Source organism: Tenrec ecaudatus, chromosome 12 (assembly GCF_050624435.1).
Source record: "Tenrec ecaudatus isolate mTenEca1 chromosome 12, mTenEca1.hap1, whole genome shotgun sequence".
In the NCBI taxonomy this organism is placed as follows: domain Eukaryota; kingdom Metazoa; phylum Chordata; class Mammalia; order Afrosoricida; family Tenrecidae; genus Tenrec; species Tenrec ecaudatus.
In genome coordinates this window covers 21,137,984-21,159,627 of record NC_134541.1, presented here as the reverse complement: position 1 = coordinate 21,159,627, position 21,644 = coordinate 21,137,984, and the positions used below count along the sequence as shown (strand labels likewise).

The following is a 21,644-nucleotide window of genomic DNA, read 5'->3' as shown; positions in this document are numbered from 1 at the left end:
GCAAAATTTGTGTCTTTGGTTCTGAATGACCAGCAAAAAAAGAGTGTCAAGTGGGAACATGCTTTGTTTTGAAGCAACCCAGACTTGTTCCCCAAGGTCATTACTGGTGATAGACACGGTGCTATTCTCGTGACCCTGACACCAAACATCAATCAAGCCAGTGGAAGATGCCATCATCACCTCGCCCAAAAAAGCTTGTCAAGTGAAATCAAAGATCAAGACACATGCTTATTTGTTTTGCTTTTGATGTGAGGGGGATAGTGCATTAGAGTTTTTATCGATCAGGTCAGACTGTTAATCCAAGCTTTCTATTTAGAGGGCCTAAAAAGATTGCTGAATCATGTGTGACCAAAAGAAAGGCCTGATTTGTGGCAGATGGGACTGGATTTTCCATCCAGACAATGTGCCAGCTCACGCAGCCATCTCAGTGCACCCATTTTTAGCAAATATTAGCATGCCTTTCTTGTCCCATGCACTTTACTCACCTGACCTCACTCCATGCAACATTTATTTTTTCCGCCAATGTAGAGGGACATGAAGGACAGCGATTTGATGCCATAGAAGAGGTGAAGAAAAAATGAGGGAGGTGTTATCAGCCATCCAAACAGATGAGTTGAAAAATGTTTCCAAGAGTGGAATAGCAGATTTGACGAACTAGATGGTGCCCAACGACCAAAGCTCACTGCTCTCAAAGGGATCGCAGTAGGAGGTCCTGGATAGTTGTCGTTGTTAGGTTTTGTCCAGTTAGATCTGTCTCACAGTGACCCTGTCTGCATAGTAGAATGCCTGGTCCTGGGCCCTCTTCACTATTAAGTTTGAACCCGTGGTTGCAACTGCTATTTAAATCCATCATACCCAAGGTCTCTTTTTCACTGACCCTCTACTTTATCAAGCATCATGTCCCTTTCCAGGGCCTGGTCTCTCCTATTAGGCTGTCCACAGTGCCCTGCTTCACAGGAGCGTTCTGGATGTACTTTTAACAGAATTGTTCTTCTAACAGTCCGGAGTACTTGAAATATTTTTTGCCAGTGTCAGAACTAAAATACATTAATTCTGTGGTCTTGGGTAGAATGGGCAACATTGTGGAACAAAATTAAAAAGACCCAGCTTACTGATTCAAAATTAGAGACTGATGAAATACCTGAGACTAAGGCCTTTCAACGCCCTTCCCATTTGGAACTGAATATTTCTCTTGCTCAACTTTACAGCTGTAAGTGATAGACAAACCTATCAGGTGCGTTGTGCAGCCCTGTGTTCTATTCGCCCCCAGGGATAAAGCTCAAGGCCAGCAGGAAGGGATATAGAAGGAGGATGAATGGAAAGGATAAATGGGGAAGAATGCTGTCACATTGTGGTGATTGCAATAGGTGTTAGAAAACAAAGTGTACAAACTGTTGAATGGAAAACCAGTTTGATTTATAAAGTTTCATGCAAGCCACAACAAAAGTTTTTTAAAAAAAACAGGCAGTAGACTTGAACAAATACTTTACAAAAGTTGAAACAGGATTGGCTAATAAGCACAAATAATGTTTGAAATTCGTCGAATAAAAAGTAAATTTAAGCCATGATGAAATAATGAATATGTCGATAAAGGACTTCTATAAGAACGCCATAGATGGGAACAACTAGGGAGTTAAAAGCAACAACAGGAGGATGTAGAAATCCTTGGGTGGTTGGAGCAACAGCAATCTAGCTGAGAGGAATTACTAAGAGGTGGAAGAAAGGCAAGTATGATGGGGCAGTAGGAAGGTAAAAAGAAACAGGAAAGATCTAGGAAGCAAAGCTATGGATAAGGTAAACATAGTTATGCACTTATGTAAATGTATTAATTCATAAAAATAGAGGTATTGATGTAGGCACATGCATTTATATGGCAATAGGTTAAGGAAGTGGACAGACTTTGGCCTCTTCCCAAGCCCTCCCTCAGCACAGGAACACTGTTCTAACAACCTGGCATTCTGTTGATGCTCACACTCCCAACACAATCATTAAAGACAATGGGTGCTCAAGCAAATGTGGTGAAGAAAGCTGATGGTGCCCAGCTATCAAAAGATACAGCATCTGGGGTCTTGCACACTTGAAGTTAAACAAGCAGCCATCTAACAGAGAAGCAACAAACCCACACGGAAGAAACACATCACCCTGTGTGATCCTGAGGTGTTGAAGGAGCCAGGTAACAGGCACCAGAAGACCACAAACAAACAAAAACCACATTGTCAGGAATGAGAGGGGTCGGAGCAGCGCCCCAGACCCATCTGTAGACAATAGGACATCCCTTCACAGAATGGTCACAAGGAAGGGATGATTCAACCAGGCACAGTATCGTACCGATGAAACATAATATTCCTATAGTTCTTTAAGGCTTCCTTACCCCCCGCTACTAGGACCCCATTCCTGCCTCAGTTCAGACTGGAACAAAGCACATACAACTGGTACAAATAAAAGCCCAGGAGACACGGAATCCAGATTAGATAAACCCCTCAGGAACAGAATTGGGAGTAGCGATACCAGGAAGGTAGAAGGTGAAGGGAGGAGGATGGCGGAACTGATTGCAATAATTGAGACAGTCTCCCTGTTGGTGTAAGACATGAAAACAATAATAATTTATAAGTTACTGGGGTCATGAGGTGGGTAGGGAAGGGAAAAAAGAGCTGATACCAAGGGTTCAATTAGAAAGTAAATTTTAGAAAATTATGGCAACATAATGTACAAGTATGCTTGATAAAATTGATGCAAGATCCCACAATAAAATGATTTTTTAAGTTCATATTAACATTTTATTCATAAAATGAATGTACTTTTCCAAACCAAAATATATACGACAAATTTTTATTAAAAATTTTTGCAATTAAAGGAATCATTTAATTGAAGGTTTAAAAAAAATCCCAGAGGAGCAGCAATTACTAGATGAAAATAGAGATCTTACATTTGTCTGACCAAATACTTATTTCCAGAATATGTAAGAACGCATATAAAAGTAGCTGAGTTTCTTCCTGTAAATGTGACACTGATAAGGAAATATAGTTTGTTGTGTCTTTCATTTAAAGGAACTTAAGTTTGGGGTTTTCCTCTTCTGTGGAATTCTAAACAAAGACTCTCATAGAATCACCAGGCAAGTGAGCAGGAAAGAGCCCTATGAGTCATCACCCTCCGCAAATCAGAGACTGGGGAGGGGCAGGTGCTGAGGTTATAGCCCACTTCCTTATCTCCCACGGAGTACACATCCTCACCTCCCTCTCTGAGCCCTGCTGAGTGCTTAAAAAGCCTATTTTAGAAAAAGAAATTCATGTAGGCCCACCATAAAAGAGAGAAAGTCACTCAAAGAACACTAGATTTAATTATGTACATTCGTTTTTATTCATATGGAGGGATCACTGAGTAAAAGAAGAAATGGGGTTAAGGACAGCCCTCCATATCTTGTTCTACTGAGTTGGCTTGGGGTTCAGACAGGGCTTGCGTGGAGATAATGTGCTCGGGGACAGAAAGCAGAGTTGCCATACCTGCTAGAGGCTGGCCCAAGGCGTTGCTGGTTACCCCGTCCCATCCCACCCCAGCACCCCGATAAGATAGCATCCAGGCTGTGCACTGGATCTTCTGTTTGTGTACTTGGACGTAGAAACCATGATCATGGAGGTTTATTACAGATGCAAGGAGAACTTGTATCACACCTTTTTTTACTCCCCGTCTTAAGTGTCAGCATACACATAAAGGAAACAATAAGAAATTTTGAACTCACCAGTGTTCGAACATGGTCTTCTGCAGCAGCAACGATTAAGTCCCTGTTAAATACCCACACACATCAGGTAGTTAATGAACTGCTTGCTTTATAGTTAGACACGTACGTAAAAACGAATACACGTGTAGTCTGGGGGAGTACTGGCTATCCATAGCATAGCACACCTGTGTGAGCTTTAGGTCTGGAAGTGGAAGACCTTGCAGTGAGTTCCCCTTTCCCACAAGGTCCAAAGGCCAGTTAACATGATCCTGGTTCTTGAGAGCAGCTCTGGTGGAGAGCAGAGCACCTTGTGTTCTTCAGTTCCTCCTGTGCTCTGGGCTGGTAATTTAGCGTACCCCTTGTTGAGAGTTTAGTTCCACTCAGCACAACGGCTGGTGTCTTTCTTTAGCACTGATCTCTTCCTTCGCTACTGTTTGTGTTTTTGTACCCCATTTAATAAACCTTTTAGAACAACTTTTTAAACCTTAAAAATGTTTTAGTATTCTTAGAAACACTGTGTACCTCTATATCTTATCAAGAAACCTTTCTGAATGCAGAGATTCGAAAATGGTGAATGATCATGGCTGCTCCTGGAATTCATGTCTTTCTTTGTAATTACATGGTGTAATCTCTGGCTCTGCTTTTTTATCAGACTGTGAATGGGTCTCTTGAATTTAATGGAATTCAGTCCTAGCAGTGAATGAAGAGTTGGGATGTTGAGACACCCTTTGTGTTCTAAGAGATTTTATGCCCTTTGTGCTGACAGGAAAAGTCCGTTTGGGGGACGTGCCGTCAGACTTTATCCAAGGACAGAAATTTCACAGCGTGAAAGGCTGGGCTTTATCAGCAGTTAGAGAGGAGCCAGTGTACTTGACAGTGAAATGGGTAGCAAGAGCATAATGCTCAGACAGTCCTTGGACAAAGTGTGTTTTATCTACTTTCCCTTAAGCAATCTGCTTTTGTTGTTGGCTCTTTGCAGGGTGAGAAAGACTGGCAAAAATATGAAACTGCTCGGCGGCTCAAGAAGTGTGTAGACAAGATCCGAAACCAGTACAGAGAAGACTGGAAGTCCAAAGAGATGAAAGTCCGGCAGAGAGCTGTAGCCCTGTACTTCATCGACAAGGTGAGGGCGACTTCCTCCTGGCATCAACTGCTGGGTGCTGTTCAACATGTAGGCAGCATTCAGTCAGCTCCAGGCACTGTACTAAGGCCCGTTGAGGCCATGGCAGCCCACAGGGCCTCTTACTATTGAGAGTAGGAATGGAATTCTACCCCGGTGTACCTGTTGCTCTCCTGAAGGCCACTGCTTGCTGGGAAGGGTCTTGATGTGTCAGAAATACTGTTGAGGTTTCCTAATTCAGTGCCTTCCAAACTGTGTGACTGAGCCACAATAAAACATCCAATTTCTACCACAAACTTAGCGCAATATTTGTGTGAGCCTACACAGAAACAAGGTAGAAGTAACTGCAGCTCCTAGAGGGTAAACCGTCTGCTACTGAGTCATGACTACAATGTGAACAGCAGTGTCCAGAGGATATCAGTTTCCTCCCTCTCTTTAAAACAGCGGTTCTCAACCTGGGGGTCGAACGACCCTTTCACAGGGGTTGCCCAATTCATAACAGCAGCAAAACGACAGTTGTGAAGTAGAGACGAAAATAATGTTATGGTTGGGGGGTCACCACCACATGAGAAATTGGATTAAAGGGTTGCGGCATGAGGAAGGTTGAGAACCACTGCTTTAAAAGAAGAATATTTGGTGAGTTCTCCCTGCTTTGCACTGCTGCTAGTGCAGCATAATATTTGAACTGTCTCAAAAGTACACTCACTTAAGCATAGCTTTGTGGACTGTGATTATCCATCGTAGAAGCACTTCATCGTTGGCCATCTTGGTTTTTTGCCTTGTATTTTTGTTCCAAAGAGAAATGAGTTTCCTAGAACTCTTCAGTGATTCCACTCTCTTCATTTACCTCTTTTTCTTTCCTCCCTGCACAGCTTGCTCTGAGAGCAGGTAACGAGAAGGAAGAAGGAGAAACAGCAGACACTGTGGGTTGCTGCTCACTGCGAGTGGAGCACATCAATCTGCACCCCGAGTTGGACGGTCAGGAATATGTGGTCGAGTTTGACTTCCTTGGGAAGGACTCGATCCGATATTATAACAAGGTCCCTGTTGAAAAGCGGGTAAGTTGTTGTGGACTTTGGTCCCTGTCCTGATTTTTTTTTTTTTTCAGCCATTCATTCACTCACTCAGTGAGTGTTTTCTGGTGTGTTTTGTACCCTATTTGGGCACTAAAAAATGGCTGGTGTTGTTATGTGTATTTTTACCACAGTTAGAAACAAAATAATTACGTGAATAACAATGAATACAAGGAAGAAAATGTTCCAGAATTAACTAGTGATCATTGTAAAACTCTTCTTGATATGGTTGAATTATTCAGTTGTATGACGTGGGTGAGCTGCTTACAAAGAGAAGAAAGAAAAGTGGCTGAGAGAAGAGAGAGAGATGGTTGGTGTCTTATGTACCTTCCTTGTTAAAATCAGCCCGGTGTATTTGCAGTTTTAACGATGTGGTCACACCTCGGCCTACCCTGGCCATGCTGCATATTTATTTGTCACCTTTGCAGCTTTGCTCACTCTCCTCAGTTCCTGGCTGAATGAAGATGTATCCCTTTGTTGCCTAGTTCCCTGAGCCCTGTAGATACAGCTCCAGTGAGCCCCAGCCTAATAGGACACAAAGTACTAGGCTTGACTCAGACTCACAGAGCTATGCCTTTAAATCAGCTCATCCCCAGTCTGATGTTTAATCAGCAGTTATATCTTTTTGGCTGCAGAAATTACTATAGTTGAACCTAGAGTGTACCTACAATGAAGCAAGAAAGGCTATCAGTAGATCCACAGACAGAACTGAAATGTGGGAACAGTAGAAAGTGCGTTATCGTGAAGCTATGACGAAGCACTGTGGCTGTGTAAAGGAGCATATCCTCAGGAAATAGACATTGAAGTATTTTATAGAGGGGAAGGGCCACGAGATGTAACATTTATTGTGTGCATACACACCATGCTGTACAGATTAGCAGGGGGAGAAATGTTTTAATATTTAGATTCAAGATTATTGAATTTGGATTTAAGGTGAATGGGCCCTGCTTTCACTTGAGATACGCAGACGTGTATATAATATTTGGGGAAAGCAAACTTGTAAGCGTGTAGTTATTTCCAAAAGATTAACGTAGATTCACCTCCCCCCAAAACCAATCTCATTGCCATTGATTCAATTTTGACTCCTGTGGACCACATAGGACAGTGAAGAACTGCCCTTTCAGCTTCCTGAGAGTTTAATTTTTTTTTTTAAGATCATGTTATTGAGGATTCTTACAGGTCTTTTAAGAATCCATACATCAATTGCATCAAACATATTTGTACATATGTTGTCATTATTTTCTAAATACTTATATTCTATTTGAGTCATTGGTATAAGCTCCTCTTTTTACCCTCCTTGCCCACCCTCCTGACCCCTTACTAAATTATAAATTATTATTAATTTCATATCTTACACCTACTACTGCCTCCCTTCCCCTTTGGTTTCTTCCCCACTCCTCTCCATACCTTCCTCCTACTCTCCTGTTATTGCTATGCCCATTTCTGTCCCTGAGGGCTTTATCTGACCTGGATTCCTTGTGTCCTGAGCTCTTCTCTGTGTCTGTGTACATGTTCCGGCCTAGCCTGCAGTGAAAGGCAGCATTCGGGTCATGATAGTGGGGGTGCGGGAAGGCTCAAGGATTCCGAGGACTATTGTGTGTTTCATTGTACTGCACCCTCGTTGACTCATCCTTTCCTTGTGACCCTTCTGTGAGGGGATGGCCTTTGTCTATAAATGGGTTTTGGGTGTCTGCTCCAACCCTCTTGTTCTCAACATTGGTTTGTTTGTTTGGGGAGACTTTAAATCTTAACAGGAGTAAACAGGCTCATCTTTTGTCATGAAGTAATAATAAGGCTTTTCTTATGCCTTTCAGGTTTTTAAGAACCTACAACTGTTCATGGAGAACAAGCAGCCAGAGGATGATCTTTTTGACCGACTCAATGTGAGTGAAAGAAATGCCTTTCTGGCTGGGGACAGGTCCCGGCAGGAGCCTTAGAAGCTCCTGAAGGAGAACTTGCCTGCCAGGGGTAACATGGGCTTCCGCAGCAGCCTTTCACACACCACAGCCTTTCGTGGGAGCAGGCAGCCTCATTTTTCTATTCGAGTAGCTGGCGGATTTGAACCACCAACACATTGCAGTTAGCAGCCTGTCTTTTATCCTTTACTGACCCCTAGAGAGCCTTCCCTTGGCACAATGCCCAGCAGCCTCTGCTAGAAAACCCCAGACCTGTCCCTGATTGGTGTCTTAGCGGGGAAGATCTTATCTGTGAAGGGCCCATTGCGTTACTTGTACTTGCTTTCTCAAGATTTAAGTACTTCATAGGGAGATATCGCTATAAGACTATTGTGGATTTTTTAAAACTCTCCTCTGATTATCTGCCAATAGAGAATAAACCTTGCTTGTTCTGAGCGCACGGGAGTAAAGGACTCCTGGAGCTTGTTAGAAATGGTAGGCTGTGGTGTGGCCTTTACTTTATTTAGCCTGATAGCCTTTCTGGTTCTTTGTCTCCTCCAGACTGGCATTCTGAATAAGCATCTTCAGGATCTCATGGAGGGCTTGACAGCCAAGGTGTTCCGTACGTACAATGCCTCCATCACGCTACAGCAGCAGCTCAAAGAACTCACAGCCCGTAAGTATTCTTTGCCAGACAGGGCCTACATCTTACCAGTGGTGTCCAGTGCCCTTGTTTAGCTGTGTTAAACCTAGATCAGTTCCACTTTTCCTCCTTAGTTTCGTGACTGGCAATCCCTTTCCTCCTTATTCTGGTTAAGCCCTAATCCTGAGTTATGTAAACATCACCTTGGTGTGTCCTGTCTGCCCTCACCCCCACCTTATAGATTGACTCCATGGAGTGCTGACTGGCTTTCCACCCGGGCTGAAGGTGCTGCCTATGTTTTATGTTTTGTGTGCATTACTGTAAAGCTTATAGGTGCCCCATTATTTTGTTAAATTGAAAGATTAAAATTGTTAACGGTTATTAGAAAAATACAGGCTCACACCTTTCCCTGGGGTTTTTGTTGTTTTTCTTTTTCCATGAGTTAGGTGATACTGTTCTAAGGACTAGCTTCTAGGAGCTTATCACCAAGATCCACAGACTTTTCCTGGAGCTCATTCACTACTAAGTTGTACTGTGTTTGTGTAAATATGCCAAGTGGCCTTGAAGCAATTTCCTGAATGGGGAGTACCACCCCCGTGGGGCTCTGGAACAATCAGAGGGAGACAGAGGTACAAAAGCAAGTGCCTACACTTAACTGTAATTGCTGGGAGGCACTGAGTTGGGTATTTTTTTTTTTTTTTTCTGGAAAAGGGGGTGATGGGCCAAATAAGAGTAAGCCAAAGATAGGTAGGTTGAGGGTATAGAATGGCAATAACAATAGTAAACATTTCTCTGATAGCATTTATTTTTACCATTTAAACACTACACCACCACTGTCTATTGGTCTTAGAAACCTCATGTCCCACTTCTATAGCTTAAGGTGGTTGACTTTCAGATTTTGGTGTTGTGCCCCAGAGGATACTTGAATTGAACCACCTAGATATGATCAGGGCCATCAGAATCATGGGGTGACACGCTAGGAAAGCAGTTCTCAACCCGTGGGTTGTGATTGACCCCTTTGAGGGTCGAACGACCCTTTCACAGGGTTGCCCGATTTATAACCGTTCAAAATGACAGTGAGGCAGTAGCAACGAAAATAATTTTATGGTTGGGGTCACCACAACATGAGGAACTGTATTAAAGGGTCGCGGCATTAGGAAGGTTGAGACCCACTGCTCTCGAGAAAGAAGTTTTGTGTCTCTTGGTGTCCAAACTGACCCTCTTACTATCGGGCTTTTGTTGTTTATTATTTAACAGCGGACGAGAACATCCCGGCAAAGATCCTTTCTTACAACCGTGCCAACCGAGCTGTTGCCATTCTTTGTAACCATCAGAGGGCACCACCAAAAACATTTGAGAAGTCCATGATGAACTTGCAGTCTAAGGTACTCGGGGTCTGGCTGGTGGCAGGTAGCAAATGGCTTCTGGGCAGTTCACTAGCCAACGAGAGATGTCTTCTGACGTAGTAGGAGGTCATCTCTGCTTCTGTTCTGGGAGAAAGGCCTGGTGCAGATTACAGGGAAATTTGACTGGATCTGTCCCTGATTGAGGTAGTGACCTGTCAGGGTGTTCTTGTTCAGACTGTATTTCATCTCTGACCAGAAGTTCTCCATGGGCCTTTTTCCAGTTTGAAAAGCCAGTTAACTGATGTACTCTCTGAAAAATTGCTTATTGCAATCCTTATATCTACACACGAAGACATGGATATAGAGTCTTCTTCACAAACCTTGCCACAGCCCCCAAATACAACAGTTCTCAAATTAGATTGTTTCAAGTTGAAAAGATAATGAAATAAAAAGATTGGGGTGGGGGGAGTCCCTTTAGTTCTAGCACATCTATTTTTATTTTTACATGTTCCATGGTAAGTCATATTTTTGTATAGATGATCACCAAACATCTGTTGCAGACTGGCTGTGTGCCAATTGCTGCCCTAGAAACAGCATAAAGCATAAAAAAGTGCGACTGACGTGCAGTCTAGTCAGTGCTCCTCTCCTCACTGTGCCCCTGCCTCTGTACTGGAGCTGTGTGCCACGAGGCACTTGAGCACCTGATCAGCATGTCTGTGTGAGTAATGGCTGTATCTACCACTCATCTGTCCGTTTGTTGTGCTGTGTGTGGCTGTGATGCTAGAAGTTCTGCCAGCAGCAGGCTCACCCGTGGTGAGCAGAGCTCCCAGACGCCACAGGCTGCGGACGGGGACCCCAACGATGCACTTCTGAAGGAATTGGCCCGTGGCACCTTCTGATTAGCAGCAGAACATTGTGACCCTCAAGGAGATAGGATGAAACCGTGACAGCACCATACAGCAGTGGCTGTGTATCCCTACCGTCTGTCAGCGTGTTGCACTGTGGTGCTTGCCTTGATGCTGGAAGCTGTGTCACCAATACTTCAAATACACCCACTCCTCACTTTCTAATCTATAAGTTCCACAGACCAGCCATAAGATTTCAGGCCCAAGAATGTTTTCCTCCTTTTGCAATAACTTCGAGATAAAACACCCAGGAGTGGAACACCTGGCTCAAAAGACATAAACAAGCTCTGGTTCATGCTCTAGATGCCACTTTGCTTCCCTGAAGGTGGTGTCCATGTCCATGCCCACTGTGGGGGGATAATAAAGGCTGCCTTAGGCCTCTTTTATCCTTGGCTTATTGTTAGAAGGCCGAAAGCCATGCATAGCACCGATCCTCGTGGCTCCACTTGCTGCGTTCTGCTACATGCCGGTTCTCTGGTTGTATTTACTCTCATCGGGTGGTCACTGCAGACCAGACACACACACGAAAATTCAGGTGTGGTTACCTAATGCTGAGACCCTTCCCTGGAGCAGGAGGAACTCTTTGGTTGATCTTGTTGGTCTCACTCTGGAACCACTGTTTTGTAGCCGAGGCTGCCTGCCAGGCGAGCCATCCACTCCTCGGAACCCTCCCTTGTGTGCCCACAAAGCAAACACGCCCCTGTTTGCCAAGTGAATCAATGGAGTCTTTGATGCTTTTGAGAAACTTTAGCATTGCCAATTTACCGTTCACAGAAATGGTTAAAGGACTATCGTTTGCTGCATTTCTGGCCCTACAAACAATCTGTCTTGCGGTGTCTGTGATGCTTTTATGTATAGAATCTGTTCGCTCAGCTTGTGTTTGGACAGCATACTGTTGGAAGTAAGCCATTCATAGTGAAATATACTTAATGAATCTTTCACAATGGTGCCCTCTGTTCCAGTCTCTGGCTATGTGCGTATATATCACAGACAATTCTAAGCTCGGGAAACAGCCCAGAGTACATGCGTCAGGCACGGGTTTACTCTGCAGAGGTTCCCTTGACCTCACAGGGTAGCATGTGCTCTCAGGTGTGGGTGACCACTGCTGTCTGTGAAGAACTGTCACATCCGGTGAGGCCACCTTCTTTGGCTTCAAGAATGGTAACAAGCGACAAAGGGGTAAAACTCCCATCTTCCTTTATAGAAAGAGACACCCCAGATTTCACTTGGAAAAAGATAGCAACAGTAAAAAATGTTTGCATTCCTCCATCCTGACGTGGGATTGACTTCCCACCCCAGGCCTCTCTGAAAGCAGGATGACAGTGCCGAGGCCTGCCAGCCAAGTATTGCTTTGATCTGGGACAAACCAGTGGAGCTGTTTGAATTTGGGGTTTCCTTTGTTGTTTAGTGTCATCAAGTTGGTTCTGACTTCTAGCAAACCAAGCACAACAGGCAGCACTGCCTGCTCCTGCGCCATCCTGGTAATTATTCTTAGGTTTAAGCTCATGGTTGCAGTCACTGTGTTAATCCATCTTGTCCAAGGCCTTTCCTTTTTTCGCTTCCCCTCTTCTTTATACCAAGTATGATGTCCTTCTCCAGGGACAGCCTGGTGTGTCCTGACAACATGGCTAAATTATGTGAGATGAAGTCTTGCCATCCTTGTTTCTACAGAGCATTTTGGCTGTTACTTTCCAGACAGATTAGTTTGTTCATGTGGCAGCCCATAGCCATATCAGTATTCTTCCCCATTACCATAATTCAAATGAATCAATTCTTTTTCAGTTTGCCTTTATTCCGTGTCCAACTTGGACATGCTTATGAAGCACTTGAAAATAACCATGGTTTGGGGTCAGGTATACATACCTTAGGCCTCAAAGTAACCAACCTCCTGGCTTTCAACACTTGTGCATCAGATTCACCCAATGAGTTATGTTGCTTGATCTCTTAATGGCTGCTTCCATGAGCTCAGTTGTGGATCTAAGCAAGACAAAATGCTTGACAACTTCATTTGTAATCTCTGTTTATCATGATGTTACGTTTTAGTCCAGTTGTGGGGATTTGGGTCTTTGCACACAGCCTTGGCATAGTCAATAAAACACATGCAAGCATCTTTCTGGTAGTCTCTACTGTCAGTCAGAATACACTTGACATCAGCAATGGTATGTATCCCTTTTTATACATCCTCTTGAGAATCTGACCTGAACCTCTGGAAGCTCCTTTGTCGGTGTACTGCTGTTACCATTGTTGGGTGATCTTCATAATTTTATTTCCATGGGTAATGATACAGTTCTTTAATTTGTGTATTCTGTTGGGTCACCTTTGGAATGGGTACAAATAGGGATCTCTTCTAGTCAGTTGGCCAAGTAGTAGCTGCCTTCCAAACTCCCTGGCAAAGATGAGTGATTGCTTCCAGTGCTTCATCAGCTTGCTGAAACATCTCAGTTGGTATTCTTTCAATGCCTGGAGCCTTGTTTTTGGCTAATGCTTTCGGTACAAATTTGTTTCTTTAGTACCATTTGTTCTTGCTCATATGCTACCTTGTATACAGTGACTTTCCATCTTACTTGGACGCTTCCTGCATCATTCCATATTTTTCCCATACAATCTTTCAATGTTGCAATTCAAGGCTTGAATTTTTTCTGAAATCCTTTCAGTTTAAGACAGTGATTCCGTGACCCTTTAATATAGTTCTTCATGTTGTGATAACACCCCCACCATAAAATTTTCATTGCTACTTCATAACTGTAGTTTTGCTACTTTATGAATCTGGCGACCCCGGTGAAAGGGTCTTGAGTAGAGGCCCAATGTCCTTTGCCTACCTTAATACATAAACCTATAAATATATGTACATAGACCTATTTTCCCCATCCTCATAAAAATATATTTGCATATGTGCATGTCTTTATTTAGATCTCTGTAAATGCCCTTGATATTTTCGTTCTTCCTAATGACCGTTTGCTTTTTTCAAGAATTATGTTCGTGAAGCGCCCCCCCCCCCCCCCCCCCCCCCGCAGCTCATCAGGTCTTCTTTCACTAGTTTGGTGTTCAGTGCACCAGTTCTCTGTTATTGAGATGGTCTCCAAATTCAGGTGGGATGTAATCAAGGTGGTATTTTGACTCACATGGATTGATTTTAAATGTATTCACCTTTAATTTGAACTTTACATATGCATAATTGATGGTCTGTTCCACAGTCAGCCTCTGGCTTGGTTTTGGCTGCTGATACCAAGCTTCTCCATGTAGTTCACATGTAGAGTTGCCTTTTATGTTGTTGGAAAAAGGTATTTTCTATGAATCAGCCGTCAGTCTTGGAAAATTCTATGCCAGCTTTAGCTTTGTTTCTATCACCATGATCATAATTTTCCAACTACTATTCCTACCTCTTTAGTCTCCAATGTTTGCATTCCAATCACCAGTAGTTACCAATCCCTCTTGAGTGGACAACCGTTAACTTCTTCATAGTCTGTTCTGCAAGTTCTGGTGATAGCTTTTTATGTTGAGGGACCCTGCTGGTGTTTTAAATACCAGTGACATAGCTTTCATAATCACAACAACACATAAGGCGCCACAATATGACAAATTGAGACAAGTGATAAATCTCTTTTAATTGTCGTTTTTTGGCCCCTGCCGGGTGTCTTTGAAAAGCCAGCACTTTTATCCAGAGGTGCGGGCTAAAACTGGGCAGTGTCTGAACTTGCTGAGTAGAAGGAAGACTCCTGTCTCCACCTTCCTGACGCGGGTCTCTGGCAGTGTTCACAGAGTGCATCTTAAACTGGCCATAGGGTCGGTCTGTCTGAGGCTTTTACTTGCAGTTTCCTCCAATGTGCTCCCTGGTTGAAAGATGAGGCTCCTGTTTCCCAGTCTTTTCCCAGAACCTGAAGGAACTTGAGGTCACTTCTTGAATACCTTGTTTTCCTGATGACTCAGTGAAAAGCAGACAGACAAACCACAGTCAGTTTATACCTAGTCTGTCCCGGGAAGCTACACGTGGCTGGTGGAGACACCTTCTGTCGGTTTCTGCCTTTGCAGTGGAGCCCTTCGCTTTCTCGTCTTGGCTCAATGTGCTCCTAATTCATACTGTTTTTTGCCCACGCAGATTGATGCCAAGAAGGATCAGCTAGCAGATGCCAGGAGAGATCTGAAGAGCGCCAAGGCTGATGCCAAGGTCATGAAGGATGCGAAGACCAAGAAGTATGTCCCTGGGATTTGGAAGTTAGAGGTTTAGACAAGCAGACAAAACAGCACCAGCCAGCATCTGGGGCCTCAGCTTTTCTAGCACTTGCAGCATTGCTTGCTTGGGGCTTTGATACCTTGGCTGCCCAGAATGAGAGTGGGTTGCGGTGTGATCTTTTGCTGAGGCCTGGTCTGATCCTCAACTGTTGTTCTTCAGGGTGGTGGAGTCCAAGAAAAAGGCTGTGCAGAGACTGGAGGAGCAGTTGATGAAGCTGGAAGTTCAGGCCACAGACCGAGAGGAGAATAAGCAAATTGCCTTGGGAACCTCCAAACTCAATTATCTGGACCCTCGGATCTCTGTGGCTTGGTAAGCTTTCATCCCACCCACCCCACTTGAGCTCCTGCTGCTGGCTCAGGAAAGGCCCAGATAGATCTCTGCCCACCCCTGCAGGCACCGGGTGTTTTCTGCACTCACACTCCAGCTGCCAAGATGCCCGGTAACAGCTTGGCTAGATGTCCTCTCCAGGTGCTCCAGGTCTGGCATTAAAAGTTGGTAACAAGAATACACGCTCTTGACCCTTTCCAAAATGAACAAGTATTTTAAAAATTTATACATGAACAAAACTTCAGAAAATTTTTAGAAAGAAAAGAGGAGAAATTTTAAAAGGAAAGGAAAGCAAATACAGATTTGACCAAGCTACGCAGAGAGAAAGACAATGGGCCTTTTTTAATACAAAGACAGGTAATTCCTCTTAACTGGCTGGCTTACTCATGCCTCTAACACACAGTCATGGGTGACATCCAGAAAGTTTTGGAAGAAACTTTATGGAAGAAAGTTCGCTAACTTTGGATTGTTGGTACCGTCTCCCGTGGCACCTGTTCCTTTGGGCTGTAAGACCCTCTGTCCCTGTACTCTGTCTGTTCTCTCGCCTCCGGTGGTGTAGGCATGGTTAGCTCTTGAAAGGAGGCAGCTTAGTACACTGGTTAAGAGTATGGTAACTGAAGCCAGCCCTGGTGGGTTTGAATTACAGCTCCATCACGTACTTAATACATATGACTATAAGCAAATGTCTCCTCATTTCCTCAGTAATTTCATATAATAATTACAAGGTAATAATTACCATCGGGGGGATCATTGTCAAGATTAAATTTATCATGGAAAGCCCCTAACCAAGTTGGTGTAAAGGACAAACCGGGCCCGGCTCAGTTCCCGTAGAAGGCACACTAACCTCCCCCGTCTCCCTTGCTTGCAGGTGCAAGAAGTGGGGCATCCCGATTGAGAAGATTTACAACAAAACCCAGCGGGAGAAGTTTGCCTGGGCCATTGACATGGCTGACGAGGACTACGAGTTTTAGTCAGTCTCAAGGGGCAGGGTTCTCTGATGAGGAACAACATGGTTTGAGGAAGATGGATAAACTGTGAGCCTCGCTTGCCCTTAAAATGAGGGAGGAGAGGCAGCAAGTCTTAACAAACCAACATCTTTGCGAAAAGATAAACCTGGAGATATTATAAGGGAGAGCTGAGCCAGTTGTCCTATGGACAACTTATTTAAAAATATTTCAGATATCAAAATTCTAGCTGTATGATTTGTTTTGAATTTTGTTTTTATTTTCAAGAGGGCAAGTGGATGGGAATTTGTCAGAGTTCTGCCTCTGCCAGGCAAATTCGCCATTTCACCGGAGGCGTTTGGATCTCTGAGCTACTGTATACGAAGTCCGATTATATTGGTGCGTTTTTACAGTTAGGGTTTTGCAATAACTTCTATATTTTAATAGAAATGAATTCCTAACTCTTCCCCCACCCCCACCCCACTTCAGGAATTTAAAATTAAGTAGAACAAAACCCCAGCGCACCTGTTACAGTCGTCACTATCTGTCGTCATGGGAATCAATTTTCATTAAACTTGAAGCAGTCGTGACATCGGCAGTGTTTGGTTCAGACACCTGTTCACAGAAGAGCATGATGGGAAAATGTTTCCTGACTTGAGTGTTCCTTTTTAAATGTGAATTTTTATTTCTTTTTAATTATTTTAAAATATTTAAACCTTTTTCTTGATCTTAAAGATCGTGTAGATTGGGGTTGGGAGGGATGAGGGGTGAGTGAGTCTAAGGATAATGAAATAATCAGTGACTGAATCCATTTTCCCATCATCCTTTGTTCTGAGCATTCTCTGTACCCTTGAATATATCCATCTTTTTCTTTTTAAACCCCAGTCTTTCACTTGAAAGATTTTATTGTATTAAAAAAACACACACACACAATACAATTCAAAAAATTTAGAGGAAAATGAGTATTTGGTCCAAAAAAGGAGAAAAATAATCAAGATTTTAGGGCTTTTATTTTTTATTTTATAATTGTGTAAAAAGAGGGGGCCTTAAAAGCAGAATTTTAATGTGAAGACATTTTTTGCTGTAATCATTAGTTTTAGAGGCATCGTTAGTTTAGCGTGTGTGCAGAGCCCGTTTCCCACATCTTCCCTCAAGTGTCTTCTATTTTTATCATGAATTCCCTTTTAATCAACTGTAGGCTATTTAAAATAAATTCCTACAACTTAACGGAAACTTAGTGCCTGCCTCTTTGTTACCCAGGGCTCAAGGCCAGCGTAGGGACCTTGGGCTGGGCTTGGGATGTGGTCTGACCATGCTGCTCTCAGGCAGGCTCCTCCCCTGGTGCTGAGCCTGGCATGGCAGGTGATAAACATCTGTCCTGCTGTGAGTATGGCTCCCAGCGAATCCAAAGTCCACACCCCTGGGGAAGAGAGGCAGGCCCTGGAAAGAAGGGAGGGGGTACAGGAGACCCAAGAATTGTATCTAAAGCTGAATATGGACAATGTGTCTTCAATAAGATGGAACCAGGTATAACCTAGAGGCTTTCTTCTCCGCCCCCCTCTCCATAAGTGCTGGCCACAGCAGAGGGAGCTGTGTTGGGTTTGCTGATGCGGCTAGTGTTAAGTCAGAACGGGCAGAATTCAGGACACCAGGCTAATTGGAGCACTATCCCAGAGCCTTCTCCTAGGAGAATGTAAGCTTTTTACTGCATTGGTTGGCTGGCTGGTTGAAAGTGGGAGGCAGGGATCTGCAGACTACTTCCTAATGTTCTCGGTGTACGAAAATTACTTCTCTCCTCATCCTAGATAGAGCAAACCTGGAATGGAGAAGGAAGTCAAAGTGGTCAGAATCAGTTGCTCAGTTATGTCTGGGGGTGAGACTTTGCTCGGCCTGGGCCTAGAAAGGCTGGTGTTGGCCACAAGTTCTGGGGCTCCTCCTTGGCAGTGTTTTATTGGCCCGTGAGAGAGGGAGGCAGCATTCATCTCAGGGAATAAAGGGGGCTGAGCATCCCTCATAATAGAGCCAAGAGGGCTGTGACCTAGGGTTGGTTTGTTTTTTTAATTCTGTGGGATTGGACTAACTAGACCACTGAACGGTTCCAATCAGTGTGCTTTATGACCGATGTGTGAGTGTGGAGTAAGTAAGTTGACCTCAGATCCTGTACTCGAACAGAACTTGCAAACCTGGAAGACAAACTTTGGTCTACAACTAGAAATCTGATGGAGGAAACCTGAGGCCAGGCACAAGATCTTTCTGATGAGCAGCAAGTGTCAACACCTACCTCTTACTGCAAGTCTTCTGAGGAGAGTTGCAGTGCAGCTTAGTCAGGAAGGATTGGGAAGAGCATCCTGGACACTGCAGGTCTGAAGAGCAAGATCAGAGACTGGGACGCTCATCTGACCGCTGAGGGTCAAAAGAAGCTGACCACAGGGAGTTGGGACCAATTCTAAGGGCCTTCCTTTGAAGGATACTTGAAAGGGAGGTCACACCCTTGCCTGTTAATCCAGTAGCTGTGTTCCTTCTTCCCACCAACAGCCACGTTCAGAGAGCAGAAAGCCAGATGAGAAGCTCCTCCCATTGGGTGGTACCCAAGTCCAGCTGTGGGCACAGGCAGATGGAGGAGTTGTCTACGAGGAGTAAGCGTCCATGTACGGGTGTTGGGGACTGACTTGGCTTCTCTCAGCCCTCATGTCTGGTCAGCAGTCCTGCCCATTCTCACTGCGTAAAGCAGTCAAATCCATCCTTAACCGTCAGATTAAAAAGCAAAACATTTCCACCTACCCTTTCCTTTTCACAAATAAGCAGCTGGATCAGGGCAGCTATATACTCCCAGCTCATGCCCCTAAACTATTTTCTGCCCCCACTGACCAAGGTGACCAGTTACGTTGGGAGAGATCAGGTCAATGGGCAGGTTCTTCATTTTGCATCATAAGTGCTTTGTGGCAGTGGGCATCTCTTTAATAGCTTTTATTGGGATATATTTTATATATATATATAATTAACACATCACATGTAATTTTACTGAATGGGGCAGTCAGCACAATATATCAGCTTTAGAACATCTTTATTCCCCATCCCAACCAGATCCCTCATGCCTATTTATGTACTCCTGTCCCCAGCTGCTGCCCGTTTATGAATGTGCCTTCTGTGGACAGTTTAATAGAAATGGACCATTCACTTTCCTAATACCATCTCTGGCGTCCATGAGGGCCCTCCCTCAGGTGGTTTGACTCCTGGCTTCCTGTCAGGCTGAGTTCCATAGGAGCCCTGGTGACATCGTAGTTGTGAGTTGGGCAGCTAACTGCAAGCTCAGCATTTTGAAACCACTGCCCACCCCTTGGGAAAGCTGAAGTTTCCTACTCCCATAAAGACTTAACAGCTGGTTACCTCGCGGGCACAGTTGTTCCCTGTAATACAGGGTTACTATGAGTTCTCAATGGCAGGGAGTTTGGTGTTTTTAATGAGTTCCTTAAATGTCCTCAAGTTTGTGTAGTGGATTGTATTTGAATGGAAAGCTGATGTCTCCCCTTTCTCTGTTCAAAGCCTATACTTTCCTAGGCTCCACTCACATTTCCAACTGCACCTCTGATTGAACATCCTTGCTGGCTACTGGCAGAGGCAGACCTGATAGGTCTTCTCTTTCTCCAAGCCTCCAAAGTGGAGCTCCAAGTTCTTGGGGCCTGCGTTTCCATCGGCACTAACACTGCGCCGGCGTGTACCCTGTCCCCCTAACCAGAAGCCAGTGTGCCTGCCTGCTCTCCCTGCTCCAACCAACCACTGGCCCCAAACACCAGAAGCCAGCAAACCTAGGCATCTCCTCCCGCACAAAAGGAAGGAGGAGTATGTTCATTTTCTTGCTGAGAAGAATCACCTCATATTTCAGGCCTAATTAAATCCGTCATAAATGGGCCTGTTTTGAACCCAGAAGTGTGCCCTCTTTTTTTGGGTGCAGGAAACATTACCCAGAAATGACCTCTTGCCAGGCTAGTTTGGGTTGCGCATAAGTAATCTCATGACGCAATAAAGGAGGCAAAGAAATTTTACACAGACTTGGCTATTTTTACAGTTCCAAATATTACTAAAAACAAGCCTTTAAAAGATTGCTAACTTGCAATAAATAGGTTGGGATTTGTTTTTGTCATTTTTCGGTTTGATAGCACTATAGTTCATAAATACTGTTAACACCAATTTCTGGGAAACACTGAATGTTTGCAGTGCATTGTCTTTGAGATGTGTGTCAGGAAGTGTGGAGGAATTAGTACGGAGAGCTTGGCATGAAATGAGCGGCCACAGTTCACTGTTGCAGCAGCCAAGTGGTGAGTGCCTGTTAGCTCACGGTTCCCTGCCGTCACTCAGGCACTGAATCCTCCACATGAAGCGTGTGGTCACTGGGGGGGCGGGGGGCAAGGAGAGAGCCACTTGTTTGAAGCGTACGTAAAAGTGGAATGGTGCTTAGGGGAACCTTTCCCGTCAGGGCATCCCATAACGATTCAAAGGTACCTTCACTGTTGCAATGGAATGGAACTCGGACACCATGGTGCGGTATGCCCCTCGAGAAGATCCCGAAAAGACAAAGCAACTGGTGACAGGAAGATGGACGGTTGCTGGGAGAATTGCCTGCCACGGGGCTTGCAGAGAGTGGTGGGAATGTTCTGTGGCTTACTGGGGTGGGAGTGCACTTGTCAAAAACTCGTCCAACTTTACGTTTAAGATGGGTGCATTTCATATGTGAGCGTTCTTCCCCAATAAAACTGATGTACCAAAGTGCTCTTTCTGCTTAGGAGGCGGAAGGAGTGGTGTGTTTTGAGAATAAAACCGCTCCAACAACAGCAACAGGTGCAGCATGGCCTGCGATTCACATAGGTTCTGAATACCATTTTTTACTGGAAATGTGAGTGGAAGAATTCGTATTTCTAAACATGTACTGTTTAAATATGTGATCCTATAACGCAGCGGTTCTCAGCCTCTAGGGGTTGAGACCCCTTTGGGAGTCGAATGACCCTTTCACAGGGGTCGCCTGATTCATAACAGTAGCAAAACAATTGCAGTGATGGAAGTACCAATGAAAATAGTTGTATGTTTGGGGGGGGGGGGTCACCACCACATGAGTAACTGTATTCAAGGGCCGCGGCATTAGGAAGGTTGAGAACCTCTGCTATACCTTATGTGTAACTTGATAAATGGTTATATGTGAACACACAATTGCATCTCAAAATGTACGTCATGAAAACCCAGGGTGATCTTGGTGTAAAAATGAAGAAACACTACTATTTGGAGCCACTTTAATTCACTGCCCTCTTCCCACCACCATCCACCTTAGCAGGCCTGGATAATAAAGGTCAGCCACCCCTGGGACCTTTCTCCTACTGAAGGGCTGTTGACATTACCTCGTGGTCCCTTTGCTTCAGGAATGGGAACTTGGGGACTGATGGAGCTCTTCCTGCT

At 44.3% G+C, this 21,644-nt stretch overlaps 1 protein-coding gene across 1 annotated transcript in view; it reads left to right on the top strand.

Moving 5' to 3' along the window:
* TOP1 (DNA topoisomerase I) overlaps window positions 1-17,426 on the top strand; it is a 90,025-nt gene extending 72,599 nt beyond the window's left edge. Inside the window, exons 15-22 of the mRNA XM_075528749.1 lie at window positions 4,695-4,838; window positions 5,708-5,893; window positions 7,723-7,791; window positions 8,365-8,479; window positions 9,704-9,831; window positions 14,794-14,888; window positions 15,088-15,237; window positions 16,124-17,426. Of these exons, the coding sequence (XP_075384864.1) occupies window positions 4,695-4,838; window positions 5,708-5,893; window positions 7,723-7,791; window positions 8,365-8,479; window positions 9,704-9,831; window positions 14,794-14,888; window positions 15,088-15,237; window positions 16,124-16,226 (990 nt within the window). The 3' untranslated portion in view covers window positions 16,227-17,426. The remainder of the gene's footprint in view (window positions 1-4,694; window positions 4,839-5,707; window positions 5,894-7,722; window positions 7,792-8,364; window positions 8,480-9,703; window positions 9,832-14,793; window positions 14,889-15,087; window positions 15,238-16,123) is intronic.
* The last annotated feature ends 4,218 nt before the right edge of the window (window positions 17,427-21,644 follow it).